Source organism: Pelobates fuscus, chromosome 7 (genome assembly GCF_036172605.1).
Source record: "Pelobates fuscus isolate aPelFus1 chromosome 7, aPelFus1.pri, whole genome shotgun sequence".
Classification (NCBI taxonomy): Eukaryota; Metazoa; Chordata; class Amphibia; order Anura; family Pelobatidae; genus Pelobates; species Pelobates fuscus.
Window position 1 is genome coordinate 32,870,676 of NC_086323.1, and position 23,649 is coordinate 32,894,324.

A 23,649-nucleotide genomic window follows, 5' to 3' on the forward strand; every position below is an offset into this window, starting at 1 on the left:
TCATTGATATGTACTATATGTAATAAGCAGATTTTGGCCCAATCTTGTTGCTAGGTGCACACTCCAGCACAATAACATATTTAAAGTGAAGAGCGCACCCACAGGACTTCAAAATAAACAAGATAACGTAATTTTTTACAGTTGTGCCCTACATACATTCACCATTTCAGTCCCATTACCAAGCTTTCCTTAATATGTCATGGTAGTTGGACTGAAACATTGATTACATGCAAAGGCACGTCTGCTTAAAATAAATCTGCACTTTTTTAAAGCTTATATGTGCTTTTTTCCACGTTGGAGTAATAATTTTTAATTTTGTTATATTTTCTAACTCTGTATCTGCACACTATGCTGGCGCAACGCATTATGGGGCTGGTAAATATTTTTTTTCCAGGGCTGCTTTTAATTCCCAGTCCGGCCCTGCCTTTGGGGTACCACAAGCATGTCTGTTAAGCCTATATGCATGAAAAAATAAAGAATTTAAAACATAAAAAAATAAAAAAACACAAACACACTGTCACATCAAGTGTACATAATTAATTGTTACACAATTGAATATTGCTATTTACCTGGATTTGTGTAGTGCATACATTTTTGGGCTACCTAGTAGAAGGGATATGGCCAATTTCAGCATTAGAGTGGTTTATTTGATTGTATAGGATTGTGATCGATGTCAGGTTTAGAACATGAATTCCATTTTTTTTGAAGCGGTGACTCCAACATGAGCTCCCCGGCCAGTAATGAAATGTTACACATGAGTTGCCTCCAAATCTAGCTTCAATGTGAACTAACTGGATAATCTACCATGTTCCTCTATCCCCTCACAAACAGTGGATTCTTTTCATATACTAAGTGACCATTAACAGTCAGGAGACGATGGTCTTCCAGTGTGATATCTAAAAGAAACATTACTAATAACTCACAGATTAATAATCATGCCTCCGTTTGTGCATATTCAGAACGGTGAAAGCAAAGCCTACAAAAAGAGTATGAAGTTATGTGAATTTAGCCTATTTATTTTTTTTACTTGTTGCTGGTGTAAATAATTTGTCATTGGTTCTTATATGCGCGGTGACGGTTTTGTTCATAATAAATATTCCTTTATTAAGTTCTGTCTTTGTCTAGTAAAGACTCACATTACCGCATTAGAGCAATTTATTAGTCATTTGAAGTCATGTAGCTATTGTATCACATTTTGTGGGGGGTTTTAGTGTAATGGGAGACAAAGGAACTCCATTTATTGTCTTGGTGGTGGTTGTGGTGTTCTAAAATATTAACATTTAAATTCATATAATTATGCGTGGGTGGTGTTACAACAAATGCTTATCATTATTTCTGGTCTAGTGCAGATAAATTGTGAATGTTAACCCTTTCACCATCACTCCACCATCTACGAATTAGACACGTTCACCTAACTTTTTACAACAAAGATACACTACACACAAAATTAGTATTATCCTTATAAATAAAATTGTCGATTTTCAAAAAGAGGTGGAGAAGGTTCCTTGCACGGCCCATGCACCCGCACATTATGGACAAATTTTTTTTTTTTTTTTTAAACAAAGGTCGATTTTAATCCATTTGACATATGGCATGCAAGTCCTGTATGGAGTCCAGTGCACTGGTTATGTATTTTATGCATAGTGAGAGCAAAACTTATTTTTTTAAAAATAAATAAATATTGCTTTTTAATTTATTCTATTCAATAAAATGTATTAATTTGTTCATCCCCGGTATTTTATTTCCATTGTATGTAATGGTCATGTTTCATTGGCTTTTATACTTTTGTACATATGCTCATAGGAGAGTGGATGTCCTTTATGGAAGATTATTATAGGAATTACGTTTGGCCATAGTCCTTTGGTTTGTATGCAGTTTTGGTCATATTAAATTGCGTTGTTTTTGTTTACATTGTGTCATCATTCATTGGTTTGTATAAATTGGTGAAACGTTTTGTATGTTGATTGATGTGATTTGTTTTGATATTCATTTTTATTTACAAATGTTTATTTTGCATTATTTTGCTGCCTCATGATATACTTGTACATGACTTGAATTATATTATACGTGTATGTTATATTCAAATCCTGTTGCCGTTGGTGATTTTGACTACTTCTCTCCATTGGTGTTTGTTTAGTAGCCATGGAGATCAGAACCATTTGAAGCTGTACATCAAGGGTCTTCTTCCTTTGCCCTCAAGTAGTCCATTGAACGATATATGTTGGTCTTTACTTCCTGTAGTCCTTCACTGTTGCTATTTATTCAGAACACAAGCACTCCATGCTACTTCTGTAAATACTCGCTGGGTGACCAATAAACATACTCCTTGACTGCACCAGCACTTAATATCCCCACCAACTGAAAGCCAACCAAACCGCAACACCTGGTGGCCGAGTTAGAATCACTGGAGCTGTATCTTCTAGGGCCAGGTGAGTCTGCTTCTATCATAAAGCTAGCATACTCTACCCAGCCACCTCCCAAGCGTGTTCCTGTTAATACATCGTTTGGACTTTGTCCTAGAAAGAGGTTATCATGCAACCTGTCACCCAGTGAACCCATTTCACTTCCTTTGAGGTATTAAGATGATGCCATAGTTTTGATATATGCGTTTTTTACTGGACCATCAGTTTTTGTTTTATGTACATCATTAGTATTAGGCAACTTTTATTTTTTTTAATCAAATTTTATTGTCTTTTAACAAAAAATAGAATTTATTTTCCATACACGGTATAGTGAATACATACTGTGTTATTACATTAATATTTACAGATTTAATTTACTTTAATTGCTGCGGTTATTACAAAACAAAAACCCAAAAATACGAAATTTGGCAAAGGGCGTGTAAGATTTCTGTACCACTAGAGGGTAGCTGCATCAGCAGAGGATTGTTTTGAGCGGCTGTTTTGTGGATATAGCACAAGACTATTTAGGCTTTTTGTTTTATTACCAATAGCATAGTTACAATTATATCTAGTTATGCAAAAATGTATGTATAAAAACGAGTAATGCTTTCTCCCTCAAGATATTGATATCTCGCTCTGGATATCAAGAGTTAAAAGCTTGTTTACAAAATATAGTGTTAAGAGAATTTGGTTGTACTTTATTTTTATGACAGACAAATCTTAAAAAGATCAGTGCTGGTGTCCAGGCTTTGAATTTTGGCAAAAATCAGACAGCTACTCTGCTCCAGAGTCACCATTCAGGTGCCACTGATAAGAGTACATATTTTTTTTCGCACTCCATTTTGTGAATAGGGACCTACTGATAGGCTGGGAACCTCAGAGGCAGAGCTGGTTGGCGCTGGACAGAACCCTTTGTGGTTTAATTTTTCCACTGATGGTTTAATCCTAGAAGTTAAGCCAGCACCAGGGATCTCCTGGCACCATAACTTCAGAGTGCTGCTTTAGCTTCGGCAAGTTCAACAACAAAAGGTGATCCAACCTGATTAACAAACATGGCAGAAGTGTACATTTTCGATAGCATACTAAATAAAATAGTCTGACATCTGCTAAAAAGCACTGTTGGTCCTTAGAATGGTCCTCGGATCTAGATACTTTTAGTTCTCTACAAAATTAGCTTGCAACAGCCACCAAGCAAGTGGAAGATTAGAGAAACAGGGTTAGTAAGTAAAGTGAAAATTGCTGCGGGGGTGTACCAAACAGAAATATTGTTTGATTTAATAATAAAAAATAAAATTTAACATTTTGATTAGCTATTGAAGTGCATAGAGAATCTATAGTTTTCTGTAAGGAGAATTATGAACTTGAGCTGTATGGAATTATCAAGGGAGTAGCAACATTTGTCAAATATGGTATTGTTCTACAACAAAAGTCATTGACGCAAACTAAGTTTGAATCTCAGTGGGACCCCCATACCAGTAAGTGTCCTTGTGCAAAACACCCAATGATAGAACCCCCCTAACTCAAATCATCAGATTGTAAGCTTGTTTGAATAGGACCATCTTTATATCTCCTTTCTATTAAGATTTAAGTGCTGCGGAATATGTTGGAGCTATAGAAATTATAATAGGCAAATTAAAGCAGCACTGCAGGCACCATAACCACAACAACTCCCTGTAGTGGCTATGGTACCAGGTGTCCCTTAGTACCCACTATTCTAATACGTCAAGTAGTTGTATTTTTATAAATTGGTTTGACCTCTTACCTGGGAACTGGCAGAAGCCACTGCTATCTATCTCCTGAGTGCTGACATTTCTGTAGCACAAACTTCCATTTACTCTCCTGCAATGGCTGCTGAGAAACTTCTGGCTCTCAGGAGACAGTAGAGGAGGGGAAGCAGTGCTAAGTGAAATATGGTAAGATATCAAATGGTTTTAAATGACAAAAAACAAAAACAATTTGTTCACGTTAACAAAAGGAGCGGGTTATTAGTGGTTATGGTGTCGGAGTGTTTAAGTTTGAAAATCACTGCCTGGACCACAAAGTATTGTATTTCAGTAGTTTATCTTTTCAGTTTTCTTGTAAGTCTGTATTTAGAAGGTCCGACTAGCCCTAAATACCCAGCATAAAAATGGGGTCAGTCTAGTTATTGATTTGTGTATATTTGATTCCAATAATCAAGTCTAATCCGGTACGGAATTATTTCTCGATTCATACAGATCTAACAGATTGAGCGGAAGCTTTCCTTTACTTCCCTTAATAATGCTGGTGTCTGTACGTGTGAAATTATGGTCTGTGAATCTAGAAGTGCAAGATTGTGCCATTGTTTTGTTTATCATTTGTGAGGTGTGAGTGTATTTGGCAAGAGACAGGTATGTGATATGAAGTTATGAAGAGATGGTTTTGAGGGACTTGTTAAAAGATTGAAGACTAGTGGAGAGTCTGATGGCGATAGGCAGGCTGTTCCAAATTAAAGCAGCTGCCCGCGAGAAGTTCTGCAAGCGCGTGTTAGCAGTAAGGGTGCAAGCAGCGGACCGGGTGAATGTCACCAGCATAGCAGAGACCACAAAGAGGCGTACCTACAAAATTTGTGAAGAAATATAACAGGGGTTAGAAGTGTTTAAAGCTTTTTAGATAATGGTTAGTATTTCTAAATGATACCTATAGGATACAGGAAGCCAGTGTAAGGATCGCCAGAGGAGCAAGGTATGGGAGGAACGGGCGAGAAAGATCAGCCTGGCAGCAGCATTCATTACGTATTATAGCGAGGCAGTTCGGCTTTTGGGGAGACCAATTAGGAGAGAATTACAGTAATCCATGCGAGAGATTACCAGAGCATGAACAAGCTCCTTGGCAGCATCTTGCGTGAGAAAGGGGTGTACACAGGAAATGTTTTTAGGCTGAATTGATAGGTTTTTAGCAACAGATTGGACGCAAGGGTGAGACCAGAATTAAAGAGAACACGAAGGCTGCAAGTACGGACTGATTCGGGTACCATAAAGTTGCATGGAGAGGGAGAGAAGCATTATTATTATGATATCATAAAATTCATAATAGTATTACGAGGAGAAAAAATAAGAAGCTTTGTTTTAGAGAGATTGCGTTTAAGAAAGCGTGAGGACATCCAATAAGAGATGGAAGAAAGGCCACCGGTGACACATTGTAGGACTGCAGGGGAGGAGATGGATATATAGTTGGGAGAAGGTAATCTGATCAAAGTGATCATGCAGAGCAGGATCCTATGTCCGATCGCTCTCCTGTTCCTGTCATTAGTGTACTGGTCTAAGAATGAGAAGAATTGAGAAGAAGGAAGGCAGGGGTCAATGGATGGTGAGGCTGAAGAAACTCCTCACATAACTTGCCAAGTGACGCATGTTCCTTTATGTTACTGTTCTGTTTCAAATCTTCTTCAAACCAAAAGATTAGCCGTAAAAGGTTTCAATAAAAACTACTTCACATATTTGGTTCCAGAGATGTCCAACCATTAGCTAGTAGAGAAAAAATACATTATTATTGATAGTTAAAATTTGCTAAACTCTAATTTAGTTATCAAGGACAATATTATGGCAGATTCCCTTGGGTAAATACACTATATTAAAAACAGGAAGGAATGTGTGTCACAAACTGCTGTGAATGTCTTCCCTGTATTGGTTTCTCTTGTGTGGGTTACGGCCCTTTACTCAGTGGAATTTATTGGACTTTGAGAAAATTGGGGATATTATTTGCTACTTCGTAACCGGTATAGAGCAACCATAGAATTTCAATTTCCAGTTGTATACAAATAAACTGTGCAAACAGGAGTTCTCACCGTTTGACTGGTCTTCTCCATAGTTCTTGTGCGACGGCGCATACAGGAACATGAGGGCAAACACGTAGACATTCCACATGCCGTACACGCCAGTGAAAAAGGCACTGTTCAGTTCAATTGTTACTTCACCCCATTTCCAATTTCCTTCTGAAATCTGCAGGACAAAAAAAATAAAAAATAAAAATAAATAAAAATGTATAACCCTTAACGTTCCAATAAACACAGCAGATGTAAAAAGATTTTTGTTGAGGTATTATTTATAAAATGTACTTTTTTTTTTTTTTTTTTAATATAGATGTAACCCAGCTCTGCTTTAATCCCCTGCAGTTTGCGATGTGATCACAGACGATGGAAGGTTGCCAAGCCCAACATTTCTAGTTAACATTATTACTAGTAACTAGACCAACAGAGGTAACATCAGACAGTATCAGAGGGCCAATAAGGGGAGCCCCTGGATTTTTTTTTTTTTTTTAAATATAAAAATAATTTCTAAGCATTTAGACCACACACGTTACAGTAAGTTATAGCATTTTTATGAAGATTTATATTCAGGTTAAAGATTCACTCCATATGTGCTCCTTTCTGCCCTCTCCCCATCCGGCAGTTTTTAACGTGTTGCTGCGATCGCACATGTGGTCATGTCTAAGGTCTCTGGGAGTTTAATTTCAATTATTGACCTATAATTCCCAGAAACCATTGCTGTACACATAAAGCCCTGCTTATGTTAGAAGTTCACCAGTTCTACACAATGTTAACTGGTTACTCCTTAGTTGGATGTTCTACGTACATTGTGGTTATCTAGAGTAAGTTTGTCTTTAGTGGAAGCAAACAGGAGGGAGGAATGTATTTTAGAGTTATATTGTAACTCTCTCTGAACCTAGGTTCAAAGACCCAATGCAACATGGCCATACCTGGGTGGTGATGAAAAAGATAACTGTGATAGCGGCACAAGCCAAGGTTATGATCATCAAAAATCTAAACCGGAATATCAGACCCTGCGCAGGAGAAAAAAAAAAAAAAAAAAATTGAATTAAATGAGAATTATTCAACGACATGCAAAGTAACAACATGCAAAATAGGATACATCGTCTAGACCAGACGGTCCATTCCTGCTGGTTTACATGCGTGTTCTTTATTTGTTTAGTGCTGTCAACACTTAAAATGTCACAAGATGTTCAACTATTCCCCATTTCTCATTTTTACTAGGCAAGCAGGTTGGTTGCATTAACACTATTGACCAGCAGGTGGCGACATACAATTCAGGCAGGAATGTGCGATGGTTCTGTTCCGAATGATACTTACAGGAGATCTGTGACTTCCTGGGATAAAATTTATCTGCCAGCACTGAACTGCTTAATCTATTATATAAACATTTAAAAGTAAACAGAGCATCTCAGGAAAAGGGTTCACAAACCTATTAGGGGATTTTCAAAGAAAATTTGTGAATTATTCCAAATCAATCATTGATAGACTCAAAGATAGGGTTTCCATTCACCAAAAGTTAGGGCTTTTTTTTTTTTAAATGGTGTGCGTGTTTTTTTTTTGGTTTTTTTTTAAACTCATGTATATTGTTGTTTTAAGAAATCAACTGCCAACCATTCTGCGCTTTCTATTAGGTGCTCCTACCTACTACAAGTCGGGCAGAATGAACACTCAATATTGGACAAAACAGAATAGCAAGCATTGGGTCAGATAACTGCTAATCCAAGCAAGATTCAGAAAGGGGGAAGCGGGGAAGGCAGGCAAATACCCCAAACTCTTCATTTTGAAAGGAGAGAATTTGCCCATTCAAACAAAAGGCACTCTTGCCTAGTCTCTATGTACTTTCCTGATTCTCAGTCTTGATGGGCTCAAATTTTTACATAGACTTCATGTAAAAATAAATCAGTTTCATTACATGTTAAAAGGGTTATTCTATTAAAACATAGTTTTGAGGGGACAGTTGCCTTTAATTAGTGCAATATTGATCATGTGATCCAATATACTTCAGAAAGGCAGGAATGGAGAGGAGGTCGTTCTCCACATTCTAACAGCCTTGTAGGCGAGGACACAGAATTGTCACAGATCAATTATTATGCAGTCATATTTACATGGGATATTATATTTTAAACTGGCAGATTACCACCGATTCCTGGTTTCTGGCACTCAAACAGTTAACAAAAGGAGCATAGAGGGTTAAGCCTGCTCACCTCATAGTGCAGCCTGCGCGCCTTGTTCATGGCTGGCAACGTGGAGCGTTTGCCGCTAATATTCCGGAAGACTTGGTAGACCATAAAACAGAGAAACAAGAAATAAAGACAAGCACAGATTCCGGCTACAATAATGAAAGCCATCTGAACAACCGGGTCAAGGAAAAAAAAAAAAAAAAAAAAAAACGGCACTCTGTGTTCTGGTTAAAACAATATAAAAACGATCCATATTCAGCAATTTACAAAAATAGAAAGAGCATCTCTGACGGACAATGCAGTATTTACAACTCATCACACAACTGATGTATACATGTAGCAAATGGTCTAGTTGAAGGGTAAACAGAAACTGAAAGAGGGAGGAAAAAAATAAAAAAAAGGATAGAGATATATATTTACAAAGAACCGCTCTGCTATATTACAGAAATACTGAGAGGGCACCAAAGGTGAGAGGAGAGTAAGCAAGCTTTACATTATGGAAGGCAGTTAGGACTTTAATAGAAGCCCTGAAAGCTCACCCTTTGTCCAATATTAGAAGGGAAGTTACCAGCAATTATGGCCCTAGTACAAAGCATTTAATGCGTGTGACTCTGGAGCAATGATACATTTAAAGGGACACTGTAAGTACTGTAACATTAAATGGAGGGACAATGCCAGGAGACTCCAGGCACTATAAACCAACTCAATGAGATGAAATGGTTAAACTATTTTCCAGCAATTTAACACTGAAGGATGGTTAATGGCTTCACATAGCTTCGCCCCTACTGGAGGTATGGCTAGGGCAAAGATTACACACTTCCTTCTAGCTGTACCAATTCATACCATCAACAGGCGCTTTGATTGGCTGAGCGTGCCAGCTGTCCACTTTCAGCCTATCACAGCCTCCAATTACTGCTCAGGCCAATACTTCCTCATTATCCCAAACAGCACAGAGTGGAGGAGTTTATGGGGACTTTTGTTTAGTAGTAAAAACAATTTAATGCAGAATAAATGGACAGCACCAGGGGACTCTAGACACTTTAACCATTTAAATGAGATCATACCGTTATGATGCCTACAGTTTGAGAAGGGCACATTCTATTTCTCAGGATCCATAAAAATGCTCACCAATTGTTCTGTCCCTTTAGCAGCCCTGCCTTGCACAGTGCAACAGAGACTTAATTTAACAGAAGGTGCTTGCATCAAGATTTCTCAGTTTCTGTGCACAAGTGGAACTTTTCCGAGTCCAACTTGAGATATACAGGTGATGCACAACAGTAATTATATTTCAGAAATGAAGAATGGGTCACTTAGCTAGTTTTTCAGCTGAAGGACGAGTTGCCAAACTACAGTTAAGAACATCTGCTCTAGATCTTGTAACTCCATTAATTACCAACAGACTACACTTGCAAGGACATTATAGGCACCCAGAACTATCCAGTCTTTTTTTTATTCCCTCTAGGTGGTGCCTGGAGACAAAAGGTCTCCCGGGGCAATGTAGTGTTCCTTTAGTTTGGTTTTCGGTACTCTTTATCCTCATGGTTTTATTTATTTCACAGATCAAGTTTTAACGATTTCATTTTTCTGAATAGGATTGCATCTTTTCCTTGATTTTAGTTTTGCTTTAGGTTTTATTTGTTGTTGGTTTTCCAGGGCTATTTGTGGAACATAGATTTCTTTCCCCAAAGGGTTACGGCAGCCTTCAGCCAACACTGGGCAGGACTGTCTGATAGAACAGAGGAAATCACAGAAACCAATGGAACACACCCATATCCATGACGGCAGCCAATATTCCACTATTGTGCACTGCACATAGAGAAACCCTTTACAAAAACACTGCTGTAAGCCATTACACTGACCATCAAGAATATTATTTTATTAGTCATTAAAAAAAAAAAAAAAACTAATTAAACAGGAGAAGATTAATACTGGTTTAGAACTTCTACTATAGGTCTAACCGTCCATGATTTGTAAGCGATTTTGTCTGGCAAATGCGGAATTGATAGGCTATTGATGTATTGTGTTTCATTTAGTTACATAGTTACATAGCTGAAAAGAGACTTGCGTCCATCAAGTTCAGCCTTCCTCATATGTTTTTTGCAGTTGATCCAAAAGAAGGCAAAAAAAAAAAAAAAACCAGTTTGAAGCACTTCCAATTTTGCAACAAGCTAGGAAAAAAATTCCTTCTTGACCCCAGAATGGCAGTCAGATTTATCCTTGGATCAAGCAGTTATTACCCTACATTTAATTCACCTTCCTTACAATTTTTGCTTTCTGTACCCAGCTTTCAATAAAATACAATAAAAATAATAATTAAAAACCAAGATGGTTTATATGTCGCACTTTAGGCTCTAAAATACACCAATGACAGGGCGTTCTAGGTGTAAACGTCCAATTGAACATCACAAAAAAAAAAAAAAAAAAAGAATTTTGCCAATGGTTCTAAAGAGGTTAAATATATGCTGCCCCCATCGTTCCTGTGTGCACTCCAGGGGCACATCAGTTGCCAAGCACTTGACATTAAATCAGTGTAACTGCGGATGGTATCAACAAGTCATAAAATATTAAAGGCATTAAGTACAGTTATATGGAGTTGAGAGACTTGTCACTTCTGCTCGGCTGGTGTAAAAAGAGAACTCGGGAAGAGGGGGCGGGGTGAGAATGTTCCTTGCAGAGAGAATTGAATGAGGAGAAGCAATATCTATATTTGCTTTAAAGAAAAGGGATTCATAGTGCAGAGATAGGAAATATATAAGGGGGGGAGGAGGGGCATGGAAGAGAATCTTAAAATAACTACACCGTAAGGAACACAGAACATGTATTCCCAAAGCTATAGCGTATAATATATATATATATATATATATATATATATATATATATATATATATATATATATATATATATAGGGGTGTAAAAGGCCATGTTTACTTGCCTTACATCCCGTGGTGTGCTGATCTCTTTGCCTCTTCAATGTTAATGGTCTCAGCCAATCCAATACTCTTCTCCGGGAATCATTAGGGGCTGATGCGCATGCGCTGTGAAATTCTGTGCCAATTAAATGCTCTCATTGAGAGTCATGTGAGCTGAAACGGACTCTAAATTCAGTTATAGACAGCCACTAGAGACATGTTAATCAGCCAGGGACATGGCACACAGATCATGTAATTGAGAGGTCTAGGTGTCTATAGGAGTACCTTCAAGAAGCAGACCTGGTGGGTCAGAGAGAATAGGGCGCCCCCTAGTGAATATCCATACATATATACAGGGAATAAAACGTAACTTTTAATAGTTGCGGCATAAAAATATGCCTATAGTGAGGACACAACAAGAACACAAACAAAAAAATAATAATAAGAAACAGAAAAAAGAAAACAGAAATGAAAAAATGGGAGGATGTAAATCAATGTGAGAACGTGCTGGATGGGGATAAGTGACCTAAGGTAATATCCTAAAGGTAACTATTTGGATAGTCCCCCCAACATCTATACTGTGTCTCACACGTACACTGTCACCTCTCTGTTATATAATGCGATTGTCCCTCCGTGTAATACCCACTGACCGTATCCAAAAAACAAAGCGGAATCTGATGGGGTGGAAAAAGTGGCAAACAGTAATCTGCCTATAAAGGGACTGTAGCAACAACAGAATAACACGAGAAATGAGTGTACCATATAGTTGAGACCTGATCTGGATGGTTATAATGTATCTAGAAACGATACAGCTGTTTGAGCACAACCTCAGGGGGTACGGGAACGAATTCAGCGTGGAGAGAGCAGCCACTATTTGACATGCGGCGCTAGAAAAAACTAGCTAGCAGCCGTACAGCGGTGTCTTTGGAATTGCTCAGTACACAGCACTTGTCCCCTTGTCGCCACCCCTCTTGTTTAGAGACGATACAGCTGTTTGAGCACAGCCTCAAGGGGGTACGGGAACGAACTCAGCGTGGAGAGAGCACCCAATATCTGACATACGGTGCTAGAAGAAGCTAGCTACCAGCCGTACAGCGATGTCTTAGGAATTAGGAACACCAATTGCTCAGTACACACCACTTGTCCCCTTGTCGCCACCCCTTGTATCTCTAGTGAAACCTGCTCAAAATTGCTAAGCTTACTAGCTACTCATCCATAAGATCAGTCTCGTAGCATATCCTCCCTAACTGCCTGCCTGACACGTGTTTCGGCGCCACTACATGCGCCTTCTTCTGAGGCTAAACATAAAATGAGCAACGGGAGCCCCTTAAATATCCCTAAACACTGAATCCAAGCTATGGGCGTGTACACCACTTTCGCGCCCAGACTGGCCGGGATCAAACAAGTTACACCCCTTAGTGACGTGTCGGAATCGAATAGGATTATGCTAATAAGGTGCCCGAGACCTGGTTAACTCCTTCAGTGCCATTATGATAATATAACTACGGCTAATCTCGTCCGTGTATGTGAAATCCTTTATTAGGAGTACCTTCAGCATACACTATTTTTACATCAGGTTACTTTGGCTCTCATGGTGCTCAGTCACCCATCACACTCCACAGTAGATATATTGCCAGTGCTTTGTGATTTCTTAATGATCCAGTGATTGAAAAAAAAAAAAAAAAAAAAAAAAAAAAATGCATTGGGCATGCTACATGTGGAGGATGTTCCACTGTATGGATTTTGTTTCCTTTCAAAAATAAAAGCAATTTTCTGTGTTACACGGAGGCAGTGGCGTACACACAACCCATGGGGCCCCGGTGCGAAAACTGATCCGGGGCCCCCTCCTCCCCCCGCGCGAGCGCTTACTCTGCGCAGGCTGGGGCCGCAACACATGGCGGCGGGCACCTGGTCGCAGGGCTGCGACCCGTGTGACCGCGGTATGTACGCCAGTGCATGCATAAACACATACACTTAAAGGACCACTACAGACACCCAGATCACATCAGCTCAATGAAGTGGTCTGGGTGCCAGGTCTCTCTAGTTTTAACCCTGCAGCTGAAAGCATAGCAGTTTCAGAGAAACTGCTATGTTTCACTGAGGGTTAATCCAGCCTCTAGTGGCTGTCTCATTGACAGCCGCTAGAGGATTTTCTGCGATTCTCACTGTGAAAATCACAGTGAGAAGACGCTGAACGTCCATAGGAAAGCATTGAGTAATGCTTTCCTATGGGCGGTTTGAATGCGCGCGTGGCTCTTGCCACGCATGTGCATTCGGAGCTGAGAGGCGGATGGGGACGGAGAGATCCCCAGCGTTAAGGGAGTCCGGCGCTGGAGAAAGGTAAGTGCTTAAGACACACACACACACACACACACACACACACACACACACACACTCTCATGAACAGACGCACACATTTACTGACAGACACACACAAACATACTCAGTAACAGACACACACACTAACACTAACACACACACTCACTAACACACACACTCACTAACACACACACTCACTCACACACACACTCACTAACACACACACTCACTCACACACACACTCACTCACACACACACTCACTCACACACACACTCACTCACACACACACTCACTCACTCACTCACACACACACTCACTCACTAACACACACACACTCACTAACACACACACACTCACTAACACTAACACACACACTCACTAACACTAACACACACACTCACTCACTAACACACACACACACTCACTAACACTAACACACACACTCACTAACACACACACACACTCACTAACACTAACACTAACACTAACACACACACACTCACTAACACTAACACACACTCACTAACACTAACACACACACTCCCTAACACTAACACACACTCACTAACACACTCAAAACTTTTTTTTTTTTTTAAATCCCCCCAGCCTCCTTACCTGTGGGAGAGCTGGGGGGATTCCCTGGGGTCCAGTGGTGTTGCTGGCCCTGCTGTCACCCGGCTGGCTGGCGGTCGCGCGAGGGTGCTCCCTCTTCAGCTCCCTCGCGCGCCGCGTACTGATGCCGGAGCCGGAAGATGACGTCATCTTCCGGCTCCCGTTTCAGTGCGGTGCGCGAGGGAGCTGAAGAGGGAGCTGAAGAGGGAGCACCCAGGGGACAGTGCTCCCTCGCGCGCCCGCCAGCCAGCCGGGTGACAGCAGGGCCAGCCTCGGGGGGCCCGGCTCCTGGGCCCCCCAGCAGAAGAGGCTGGCCCAGTGACCTACATACCTGGGTCGCAGGGCGGCCGGGCCCCCTGGTGGGCCGGGCCCGGTCGCAGCCGCGACCCCTGCGACCCTGGTATGTACGCCACTGCACGGAGGTCTGTGGGCCAATTTTAGAGTGTTCTCATCACCCAGTGCAGTAAGCCTCTTGATTCAAGGCTAGATTTGTAACCGTTTTGCTTTCCCTATTCCCCCCCCCCCCCCCTTTTGTTTCACCAATTAAGGATACAGCAAGCTCTGCTCCAACGTCTGTCGTCCAAATGCTGTAGAATGGATTAGTCAATTGAACGCCTCTGAAATTGTGAACAAGAGGGGGGAGGAATGAGGTTAATGAGAATTTATTTTCCATTTTGTTATGTTGGTAATAAGAATTCCTCTACACACACACAAAGTAAAAATATTTTGAGCGGTTTATTGTAGATCACGCACACACTTGTGGCATGCAAGGGAGACTGCACACATTTTGAGTAAAGAATTCTTATTCAGAGCCTGTATTCAGTTTCTAGGTCATGTAATATTGTATACATAGTTTATCAATAAAACCCAAATTCTTCACATAACAACTATAGCATTTGAACGATCACAAACAACTTAAAATCTGACAAAATCAGTCTTATTTAATACTTTTAACCCCTTAAGGACACATGACATGTCATGATTCCCTTTTATTCCAGAAGTTTGGTCCTTAAGGGGTTAGTAAGGTCTAGGGTTATAAGCTATAGGCCCAATAATTTGGCACACTGGTCAAGTCACTCTCGCACCTTAAGCATATCTTGATTATACGTTGACACAGAGGCCTGGATCTAATATTATTGGATGTGCTTTTCAATTGCTCAGTCTATTAGAAAAGACTTTCAGAATGATTTACCTCCAACAATTCCCTAAGAAATAATAAAATAAAAATAGGTTTTCAAATAATTTATCTGTGGGAGTCACTGTTCAAGTCAAAAGAGATTGTGATCATTTAAAAGCTTATGGAAACTTATTAAAAACCAAGACCATAGTTGGAAGAGAAAAAACTAAATTTTAAACTCCAAAAATTCAAGATTTACTCCTTTCAACTCTGCCAGAGGCACCCAACTCCACAATCGTTTCACACCGTTATCACCGCAGGCAAGGGAGATGTAGAAATAGGTTTTATGGCTTAGAATCCAGTCATCATTGGGAAAAACACTTACCTTTCACACATGTCAAATATAAACAGACAGCATGAGCCAAAAGCAATGGGACCGACTTGCTTCCAGTAAGCAGAGATTCGGTTCCTCTCAGTCTGATCCTATAAATAGAGATTAGAAAGTCTAAAGATTGGATTCTTTAGCATAAGAATATTCTCACATGGCAGGAAGGCCCCCCTCCCCCACAAAACAAACAAAACAAAAAAAAAAAAAAAACCCCACGCCAAACAAAATCCCCCATATTTTATTGGCAATGTATGTAACGATTTGGCCTTTAAAATTATTATGATATTTTTAAATGTTCTTCATTACACTCAACCCAAAATTATTAAACTTAAGTGGGTTGGAGGCTCACACAATGTTAAAATAAAAACGAAGGACATTATAAACAGGGAACTACAACAACAAAATCCCAAAAACTGCAGGTCCAGGGAATTATTAACTGAACACATTTACTTACCAGGAAAGGTTAAATGATCTTAACATGTATTAGCTTGGAGGAAAGACGAGACAGGGGGGATATGATAGAAACATTTAAATACATAAAGGGAATCAACTCAGTAAAGGAGGAGACTATATTTAAAAGAAGAAAAACTACCACAACAAGAGGACAGAGTCTTAAATTAGAGAGGCAAAGTTTTAAAAGTAATAACTGGTCCCTCACTATACATGTGGCTACCCAGGTCACAAAGACCACTGCCCCCACCAACGGCACCAGCAATCACATACTCACTAGATCTATGGGACATGGTGAGAGACAAGTTTGACCTGTCCTTCTTGTCCCCAAATACCCCCATATGGAGAAAAACCTCTTCCCCCTGGGACTAACCCCTGCACACTTTGCAAGGAGAAACATATCCAGACTGGGACACTTGTACTCCAACAATACAATCATAGCCTATTAAGATTTACCGGACCACAATACACTAACCACTTCAGATATATCCAACTCCGAAGTTTCGCGTCCACACCCATCATAAAAACAGGCGGGCACGGCCCCTCTCACACAGTTTAAAAAAGACTGCATGACACACCCGACACGAAAGGGACAAATCTCGAACTTATACTTCACCATAGCGACACAAGTTACACTCCCATATGTAAAGGCCTGGGAAAAAGACTTGGGCCCACCGACTGGTCAGACATCTGGAATGCCACGGCTACTATATCCATTTGAGTAACGCAAAAGGAACAGGCCTACAAAATGCTGTTTCGGTGGTACCTTACGCCCCACAACCTAGCAATTATGCACATAACCCCATCGAACCTATGTTGGAAGGGATGTGGTGAAGTGGGGACCTTACTCCACTGTTGGTGGACCTGCCCCAAACTGCAGCCCTTATGGTGCAGCATTACCACCCTGATCGCTAGACTGTTCGATAGAACATGCCCAATGGACCCATGGTTGCTCTTACTGTCCAAATCCATACTCATTCTCCAGAGCAGAGAACAAACTAATCGCGAGAATAGCATTGGCTACACGCCGAGAAATTGTAGAGGTATGGGCCACACTACACATCCCCTCACACAAGATCATCGCACACAAGATACAGGAGTGCGCTAACATGGATAGCCTTACAGCCCAGATACACAAGACCACCAAACAATACCACAAGATCTGGGACCCATGGCTCGACGGAGACACCACCCTGCCCTGGTAGAGGGTACCCACAATCCAACGACCTAAACTGAACTGACCCGCTACCACTCCATCAAAGCAGCTATACTGGTTCGAAGAGAACCCGAAAACTACCACGCCCGCACCACCCAACATTTGGCCCACCACCCTGGGCCGGTGGGGGGGGTGGGCCCCTGGAAACCGGTCGATGCATACCTACCCCCTATAAACATCTACCTATTAACAGATCCCCTTGGACTGACCCTCCCCAACACACACACACAGCTTATACATTGGGGAGACCGACGCGCCAGATGATGAGCCGACGAGCACAGCAGAGATCTATAACCAAACTCGACCAAATACTAGAAAAGAAGCACATCCTCCCCCTACACTAGCAGAGACCCAGAACAACAAACACGCAACGACTCCTAGACTTAGCTGAACGCAAGCAACCCAGCCCTACTATACACTAATAAAGCACAGGAGAAGGCGGCACAGCCAACCTCAGTGCACACTAGTAAAACCGGGCCTGGGAGGCTAGGGAACGAAATACTAGACTAATGGAATTGTGCAAACCAGAAATGCTGACATTATGAAGCTGTCCTCGTAAGTACCCTTGGCATGCCTCGATGCCTGTCTTAACCTTACATAAACGCCTGATGTACAGATGTATATTGTGAGATGATACCATTGGAACTGTATCGATATTTACCCTACTTTGTACCCTCCTTCCCTTTCTGATTCTGTAACCCTCACCCCTACCAACCCACGACCAAAATTACAAATAAAGAATTTATAAAAAAAAAAAAAAATAACCGGAAGTATTACTTTACAGAGACGGTAGTGGATGCATGGAATAGCCTTCCCAGCTGAAGTGGTAGAGGTTAACACAGTAAAGGAGTTTAAGCATGCGTGGGATAGGCATACGGCTACCCTAGCTATAAGATGAGGCTAGGGACTAATGAGTCTTTAGAAAATTGGACAGACTAGATAGGCCGAATGGTTCTTATCAGCCGCCACATTCTGTTACTTCTTTAGCAATTTCAAAATAAATCTCTTTACAGCTATATATCCATAGGGGAGGAAGTCAGTTTGAGATTTTGTAACAAAGAAACATACCATAGACAGAGTCACTTCGATCAGGTGTCTTTCGCCTCATTTTAAGATCTGGTAAAAACCTCTTTTATATAAACCATGTTTATATAGGAAACTGTAGTTACATTACTTTACAGTGTGAGCATATCATTAACAAGCAGTTGAAATTAAGAGGGCCAATGATTGGTCCATATCCTGCTCTCAATACTAGGGATCGACCGAAAAAAAAAAAAATCGGTTTTACCGATATTATCGGCAATATATCGTATCGGCCAATAAAGATGCAGATATTACATACCAGGACCGCCGGGCCCATTACAAGCCCGGCGGTCCTGGGGGGGCCCGCAGCAAGCTGTTCCTTACCTTCCCAGCAGCTCCCTTCAGCTCACTGTGTAAATCCTGAGAGTCCCACGGCCGTCAGAGCGCTGCCACGGGTTACAATGGCATTGCTTCGCGCGGCACGCAGGCCGCAAGATTTGCGCAGGAAACTTAAGGAGCTGCTGGGAAGGCAAGTAAGAGCTTCTGCGGGCCCCCACTGCACAGTACATGCCACTGGACCACCAGGGAATGCTGTATCCCCCCTCCCTGGCCAAGTTACAAAGCGGGGGGGGGGAAATACAGCGTTCCCTTCAGAAACACACCCAGCATTCTCTCTCATATATATATATATATATATATATATATATATATATATATATACACACACACACACACATACATATACACACCCTGCATTCATTATATACAAACTAAACAAAATACACACAGCTTCCCTGTCTAAACACACTGCATCCACTACACGTGGCATGTATATTTTGTGCATTTACCTTTAGAAATTGTTTATTTTTTCAAAATGGGAAATGTACAGAATATCGGTAAGTTATCGGCTATCGGCCTGAAAGTTCACAGATTATCGGCTCTATAAAAAAAAAAAAAAAAAAAATCTATATCACACAACGTAAACAGACTTTAGCTATAGCACTTCACAAGTTAACAAATAGAATATTATATATATTCTATCATAGTGATAAATTATATATTCATGAGCGATTATACCTTTACCACCTGCGGCCCCTCACTCCAGCGCCTCTATTCCTAGAGGGACAGTAGATGTTCCGCTATTGCAGAACCTACTGTCTACGGCCATCCCCTATTTGCAGCAACTGGCACTGTTTAAGGACATCTCCCCAAGCAGGGCACTGCTCACAGATGCCAACACACTGGCTTCACGTGTCTTTGCATCCTGTACTCCCCCTGCAGGCGTGAGGCATGCTTGCAGGAAGAGTAGCACAGTCAAAGGGAGCTATAGATCAGCCATTGGGAGGCTTCTCCGGCTCTCCTGGTCAATCAGCCCTTGTCTTGGACCATAACTTAAAATAAGACCGCATTTAAATTCTATACATTATATTTCGTAATGATGAAATATAATGCACTTTAATTTAAGCCTGGGCAGGACTGGCACGCTTTTCAGTGTAATGGAGCAGTTCCGTTGTGTTTTGCCAATATGTTGTAATGGGGCTGTAAACCACTCACCATCATGTGCTCCCCACAGAAGATTATCCAGAAGGACAGAAGCATGGCATAGAAAATTCCTTGCCGAATATCCCCGAATAACAGCATCCAGGTCCAGTTAAAGCCAATGGAAAACCATTCAACAGGTATGTTAATGAAGGTCATGGAAATTCCCAACGCAAAAATTACTCTGACAAGGAGAAAATACAAAAAGGTAAACAGTCCTGTATGTGAAGAAAACAAAAATATAGGAAAAAAAAAAAACAACATCATGTCTCCTTTTGAGCCTCGTTGTTCATCTCAAAATGGTAAGAAGTTTATAAGAACTTTGTAGCAATAGGAGATCATTCTTCCAGCACTCAGAAGGGTCAAGAGCATTTGCAAAGTTTTACTCCAACAACATGTTGGATTTTTTTGGGGATCTACAGAGTAGTGAATTAAATCCCAACTTGTAAAGCTTAGTTTAAAAACTACCAGGTTGGAAAGATAGTGGAGGGCCTCTCTAGCTCAACTCCAACCAACCCACTTTAAACCCAATTTATGGTTTCCTAATAAGAAATCCCAAAAGCAGCTTAGTACTGGATAAAAGTAATGCCTGTACATTAAGAAGGCAGAACGTTTTGAATCTAACCAAAACATGCTAACGAATTGCAATGGGTCTGTAGATAAAGAATCCCAAAAGATGGATATTTTCAAAAGCAGGGAGAGTAAAAATAAATTAAAAAAAAAAAAAAAAAAAAGTCTTAGAAGAAATGTACTTACTTTTCCAGAAGAACTGGCGATCGAGTCATAAGGGTGATTCGTCTCCAGTACCAAATCATGATAATTAGAATGCTGGGCGTGAGAAACGTCTTCATTGCAAACCAGACCTTTGTAAAACCTCCATTCTGGAAGATGCCCTATGGGGAAAATAAATGGAAATTGTGTTTTTAAAATTTCAACGTCAAAATAATTGGAGTTTATGTTAGAGTGAACCGGTCATGACATCTGTGGTCAGTGAATATATCTGATCATAGAGATAAAAGGATATACGTGATGAAGAGACTACTGAGATATTAACCAACCTTAGCGCATGGATAGAAAGAAAGAGTGGGTGAGTGTAGTTGGACTAGCCAGCTCCCACACACTCCAAATGGGTTACTGGAGGTATATATGGGGCTTAACCCCAGATAATATCAAGAAAAGAAAAAATTATTATGAAAGCTGAATATGGAGGACACTCATAGACAATGAGTGTAGACCACATATGCCTTCAAATATATATACCTCAAAATTATGAAAGTCACATATAGAGGGAAAGGGGAGGAAAAAATTGGGGTAAACCTTTATTGAAAAAACAAATATAATTAAGGTTAAAACATGGCCGTAAAAAGATGGCCACAAAATACCAATACACACTAAGACCTAAAAGGTAGGTAACAGGAGTATCTTAGAACAGATTGTGGATGAGGAGCCGAAAGCTCTAAGGTACAAATTCTTGAAAAATATTCAAAGTGGAAGGGGTAGCCCCAGGGGGCAGGAGAGAGAAAAAAGAGGTAAACAATGTCAATAAAGACACTAAGAACCCCTAAAATCGAGGTATTAACACAACAGGTGTGTGAATAACACTATATGCATGGGGGTGTATAAACTAATCCTGGGGAGTGCAAGGGCTATAGTTTCTGCCAAGGGCGAATGTGTGGGCAGTGGGGTACACAGGAGCGAGGGAAACGCACCAACAAGAGGAGACACAGCACAGCGTAGCTAGTGTCCACACCTCTCCCACACGACACAGTACCCATAAGACATACAAAACACAGGAACGTCTCAAATCTTGCCCTAGGTTAACTGTCTAACTCACAACAGTGAGTGTCAGAACTACCTGCTACTTCGAGGCAGCCTCAAATTGTCCCTAGCTCCCCAGACAATATACCATGCAAAATTGCATCAAACTCTCTCGCACCCCTTAGTAAATAAACCCCATAACGAAAAAGTTCCCAAAATACAGAGTGTTGGCCCATCCAGATAGGCAGCTTAGAAGTGTAAATAAACCTTAGCGCATGCATTGTGGTTGCTTTGAGAGTAGGAGGACCATCCGAAGGAGGGCTAACCCGCACTCCTTGGAAGTAATTTTTTCAGCGTAGAAGTCTATGCTGATGACTTGATAGTTGGGAGGAGAAAGAACTAAATATTAAATTCGTTCTTCCTCCAAATCTATGCATCTGCTAGAACTTCTCCCAGGTCAATGCATAAATAAAAATGCTACGGTCTTCAGAATGAGAATAATTAGAGTGTTCCATAGCAGGAGTCCTTTAACAAAGACAGGGACTACAGAGGATCATACAAGGTCCTCCACAGATAAATTGCATACACTGCATTTACAAACATGCCTGTTCCAATGGCAATCTTAACAGACAGCTGAATTAGTTTAAGGCAAGGAATAGCAAGCTCTGCTTTCCGTGTTAAAATGTACAATTGGGGATGTGTGTTGGAATGTCATTGACATTCTAATTGCAATAGAGACAACTTTTTGATAAAGGCACAATCTTTATGAAAACCTCAGAGTTTACATTAGCTAGCACAGTGGGGATATTTTGTCCCAGCATCACAAGGGTTAACTGGAATTGTTTGCAGGTTTGTGTTTGGTATCCTGGGTTCACCTGAAGTCTTTTTTAGAATTAGCATTTATGTCTATTCTGGCAGGAAAGGGAAACCCCTTTGATCAAAAGACCATTTCTGGGGTTTTGTATTTTAACACCTTCACAGAGAACCCCTGCAGCCAGAAACTGGAAATAAAAGATCATCAAGTGCTTAATCAAAGAGGAGCCCAGTCCACACCAGTAATCATAGGGAACCAGGTATGATAAACTAGTCACATGGGGAGGAGGCAAAGGGAGAAAGACTCATAACTGAATGTTAAGTTTCTCTGTCTTTATACCTGAAAAACCATTGGACCGGTGTTTTTAACTCGAAGTTTTTACTTGGCCTACTGCAAGATACTTTTTGTCAGTTGTGACTTTTGTCTGTTTGTTATTAAAATATAAACAGTCCAATTCGGTCTTTGGGCTCCAGTATCTGGATTCAAAAACCTAAAGAGCCCTATTTAAATAGCAATATTGGCAGTACATGGCGAGATATTTCCAAATTGTGTGTTTTTTTTTTTATTAAAATCTGACTTTGGTGGGTAACCAAAGGCGTCCATTTATATATCGCCTTGGTGGAGGCAGCTTTACCAGTATCTACAGGTGTGGGCGATTCGGTCTAGTGCAGACAGACAAATAGTGATTTTTATAGATCCTTTTCACTCCGAGAATCAAGTCAGGAGCAATTTTGGAGTAGTGTGCTTTAGGCACTGTTTTCTCATGCGGTCTGAGCTTCTGTGGGTACCGGGGTAAGGGGGTGCTTATGCCAAATAAAAGCAATTTCAGGTGGGTTGGCTCTTGACCATCAACCTAGGATATCAGACTGCGTACACAGGCAATGACTCTTACCACAAGGTGCAAATCCTTTATTTCTCCAATTCCAAAATTAATTTTCTTCTTGTCATTGACAGGCAGTTTGATATTCAGTAGGTAGTACTTGTGTGCAACACTCCCAATCTCCAGTAGTGGTAGAACGTCACACTCATAATAGCGACCTTCATTTTCAGCCGTCTAAAAATAAATAAATAAATAAATAAATAAAATAAATAGTCTGAGGTGGAGGTGACATCAGTCAGTCTCCCAGAGAA

At 40.7% G+C, this 23,649-nt stretch overlaps 1 protein-coding gene across 1 annotated transcript in view; it reads right to left on the minus strand.

Annotated features, from left to right (window-relative positions):
* WLS (Wnt ligand secretion mediator) overlaps window positions 1-23,649 on the minus strand; it is a 46,246-nt gene that overhangs the window by 7,117 nt on the left and 15,480 nt on the right. Inside the window, exons 4-11 of the mRNA XM_063427904.1 lie at window positions 23,411-23,572; window positions 20,703-20,839; window positions 19,962-20,130; window positions 15,716-15,813; window positions 14,767-14,830; window positions 8,397-8,540; window positions 7,119-7,202; window positions 6,208-6,361 (exon numbers count right to left, since the gene is read on the minus strand). Of these exons, the coding sequence (XP_063283974.1) occupies window positions 6,208-6,361; window positions 7,119-7,202; window positions 8,397-8,540; window positions 14,767-14,830; window positions 15,716-15,813; window positions 19,962-20,130; window positions 20,703-20,839; window positions 23,411-23,572 (1,012 nt within the window). The remainder of the gene's footprint in view (window positions 1-6,207; window positions 6,362-7,118; window positions 7,203-8,396; window positions 8,541-14,766; window positions 14,831-15,715; window positions 15,814-19,961; window positions 20,131-20,702; window positions 20,840-23,410; window positions 23,573-23,649) is intronic.